Here is a 3,507-nt window from a genome sequence, read left to right as displayed (position 1 = left end):
TAGATTTCAATTTTTTGCCTCTAAGACAATCTATAGTTGTGAAGTACTACTGATTCTTCTATAGGATAAAAATGAATGTTATAAACCAAAAAAAAGATTTTTTTTAAATAATTATGTTTTTGTATTCTATTATATAATACAAACTCTTGAAGTTAAAAATATATTGATTCTGTATTAGTGTTTACTTGAATGTTTTACTTATTTACATTTTAAGTTGATGTCATCTACACACCTTTTCATATGGAAATACTGAATGTGTATTTAAATAATTTTCTGTGTATGTTTGTGTTAGTTTTTTTGTGATCGTTTTTAAGTGTTTTTGTTTATATATGTGCCTTCATCTGATCTTATTATACATTTTTTTTGGAAATTGTAATATATAATATGTTTTTGTGCTTTGATCAAACATCTTAGCTTATTAATTAATTTTTCTAGCACATATTTGTTGACATATATTCTGTATATTTTCTTTTATCATTCAGGAAATGTTTCATACATGGAAAATAATGGTTTGTTTGAAGGTGTTTGTGATTCTAGTTCGTATGATATGGTTGAAGAATTGATAGAAGGTTTTGATGACTCTTTTAGTAGAACCACTAATATTTGGAATCCTAAAGTCCTAGATCATAGTTTCAAACCATATGCTGGTCAGCGGTTTAAGGATATTGAGTCATGTTTTTCATTTTATACTGAATATGGAGTACAAGGTGGATTTAATGTTCGCAAATCAACTCAGAAAGTGAAGAATAAGATTGTTGTGACAAAGTATCTTGTTTGCCAAAAGGCAGGACATTATGATACTTCTGGTCCAAAGGATTCTGGAGGTACATCTGAATCATCGCATACATCTGGTAATATTGGTGAAGAAATTAAAAGGAGGAACACTGTTACCAAAAAATGTCATTGCAATGCAAAGGTTTTTCTCAAGTATGTGTGTGATGGTACCTACATAATTTCTTGTTTTATAGAGGGTCATAACCATCCGTTAGTTTCTGAATCGGGAAAGGAGTTTCTTCGTGCAAATCGAACTATGACTTCATTTCAATGTCAATTTATCTTAGATGCTGTAAAATCGAACATTGGCGCTTATAGAGCTCATGGCATCTACAACAGTTTGTTTGGTTTATATTCTGATGTTGGGCCTACTGCTAAGGATTTTCATAATTAGATGAGAGATATTAAATTGTACATAGGAAAATATGATGCTGATATGCTCTTACAAAAATTTGAAAATGAAAAGGAGACATCTGATGGAGGGTTTTTCTATGAGTATCAAACAGATTCAGATGGTCATTTGACTCGTCTATTTTGGGCTGATGTTCGAGGTAGAAGAAATTATGAAGTATTCGGGGATGTTGTTTCTTTTGATGCAACTTATCGTACTAATAAGTAATTTAATCAAAATTATTTTATCCTTTTATACGTGTTTATTGTATATCATATTATATTTTAATTTTGATTCATCCCATGCTTGTTTTATAGTTTGATTACATTTTAGAATATTTGTTGACTTATATTTTTGTCAAATATGCTTTTTTATGTTTGCATGATTAATTTTTAATATATTGTATTAAGTGATTCTGCCCTTTCTTTTTGTATCAGTTTTTAAATATAGCTTTTAATTTTATTCTTGATTTTTTTGTAAAATTTTGTTCTTCATGTATGGTAAGGTTTTTGTGCCTTTCAGTGGTGTTGATAATCATTGGAAGAGTGTTACGTTTGCTTCTGCTTTGCTTAACCATGAGAACGAGACAAATTTTACTTGGGCGTGTGAGATGGTTTTAAAAGGGGTTAATTATCAAGTTGACCACTATATAATTGGCAAAGTTTCAAATTTACCACCGAAAAATTTGGGGTCTCAAATTGGCTTTCAAGTTGTCGGGTCTCAAATTGGCCACTTTTCAAGTCGGTCTCAAGTTAGTGGAATCTCAAATTTTTCACCTAAAATTACCAATTTTGAGTGAAAAATGGCCAATTTGAGACCCCGAATTAATCGGTGCTAAATTTGATATTTCACTAATTATACAGTGGTAAATTTGATACTTAACCCGTTTTAAAAGTTTTTGGTCGTCCTCCAAAGTGTATAATAACTGACCAGTGCCTTGCTATGAAAACTGCAATATCTAAGGTGTTTCCAGATTATATCCATCAATACTGTATGTGGCATATAATGCAGAAGTTTCCGGCCAAGGTAATCATTATATAATTCTAATCCATCGATACAGTGCCTTGTATGCAACATTTGATAAATTTTTTTTAATATAGGTTGATCCTGTTTTTTGTGCTGAATCTGGTTTTATGGAAAAGCTAAACAAATTTGTATGGTCATCACATTTTACGGTAGCAGAATTTGAAAGTGGATGGGACGCAGTGTTGAAGGAATTTGGATTAAGTGAACATGTTTGTTTGAATGAAATATATGCTATGAGGAAGTCATGGATTCCTGCTTTTTCCGTGATAAGCCAATGAGAGCATTACTTAGAATCACATCAAGGTCAGAAAGCACCAATTTTTACTTCAATCACTTTGTGCAAAAAGGAGACACACTTTCTAAATTTTATATGTGTTATGAATTGTAAGTGGTGCAGAGTTGAGTCGTGATGGGAAGAAGAGGAAGTTAAGGATGTGCAAAACTTGTAATATCAAGTCATATCATGATTCACGTAAATGTCCGAATAAACTTAATGGCCAGTTGAACAAAGAGTTGGAACATACTTGAGATTATTTCCTACATTTGTTTTCATCATGTTATTCAGGTATGTATATAATATTCCCCATTTTTTCTCTTATATTGTGTTTTGTGATATCATCTATCTTTGTTTTTTTATGCTCCGTATGTAAAATTTCCTTTATTCTTATTACTACTAAGTAATGGACCTGTAAAATCATTTGTCATTAGAACTTTCATATGATTTTCTCAGAAGATCACAAGTATCGGTAAAAGTTTCTGTTTACAAGTCTCATCAGTGTGCGCTTACACATTTTTTAATTTCTTAATGCAGATTGCAAACATAAAATTAATATTTATCACATTCATATAATTATATAACATGAATAACAATTAGTAGAATTTGACATTATATATGGTATCAAATATAATTTTTCTTATATAATTTTGTTGACTGTAAGTTTCTAATTTTTTTTTCATGTTTTTCTTTTGCAGCAAACATGAGTAATCATCAAATTGAATGATATCTTGTTGCGGTATTAAAGAGCTAATAGAAATAGATAGTGACAATTTTTACAGATGTATTTTTTCATTTTTATTTTGTCGATTAAGATGATTAAGACAACTTATTTTATAAAATGTTTGTCTTGTGGATGATTTAATAAATTTTGTATAAAGACCATTTTTTTGAGATTTATTGATTTATAAATTTAATGTAAAGGATTGCTTTTAATGATTTAATATTCTCTGTGTTTGTCTATAATCATATTATAGAAAACATAGTAAACACACTTAGAAGTAGCTTTTCTACATTTTGGGTTTTAGAAGTAAATTGAATT

At 29.5% G+C, this 3,507-nt stretch overlaps 1 protein-coding gene across 1 annotated transcript; it reads left to right on the top strand.

Annotated features, from left to right (window-relative positions):
• Positions 1–496: 496 nt before the first annotated feature.
• On the top strand, positions 497–3,172 carry LOC141718417 (protein FAR-RED IMPAIRED RESPONSE 1-like). Its single transcript, XM_074520797.1, has 5 exons — positions 497–1,112; positions 1,194–1,389; positions 1,688–1,916; positions 2,266–2,454; positions 3,164–3,172. The coding sequence occupies exons 1-5, from the start codon at positions 497–499 to the stop codon at positions 3,170–3,172; spliced, it is 1,239 nt and encodes a 412-aa protein (XP_074376898.1).
• Positions 3,173–3,507: the final 335 nt, after the last annotated feature.

The sequence above is a fragment of the Apium graveolens genome, chromosome 4, assembly GCF_009905375.1.
Source record: "Apium graveolens cultivar Ventura chromosome 4, ASM990537v1, whole genome shotgun sequence".
Lineage (NCBI taxonomy): Eukaryota > Viridiplantae > Streptophyta > Magnoliopsida > Apiales > Apiaceae > Apium > Apium graveolens.
Note: the sequence above shows the minus strand (reverse complement) of the source record. Positions and strands in the feature narration are given on the sequence as shown.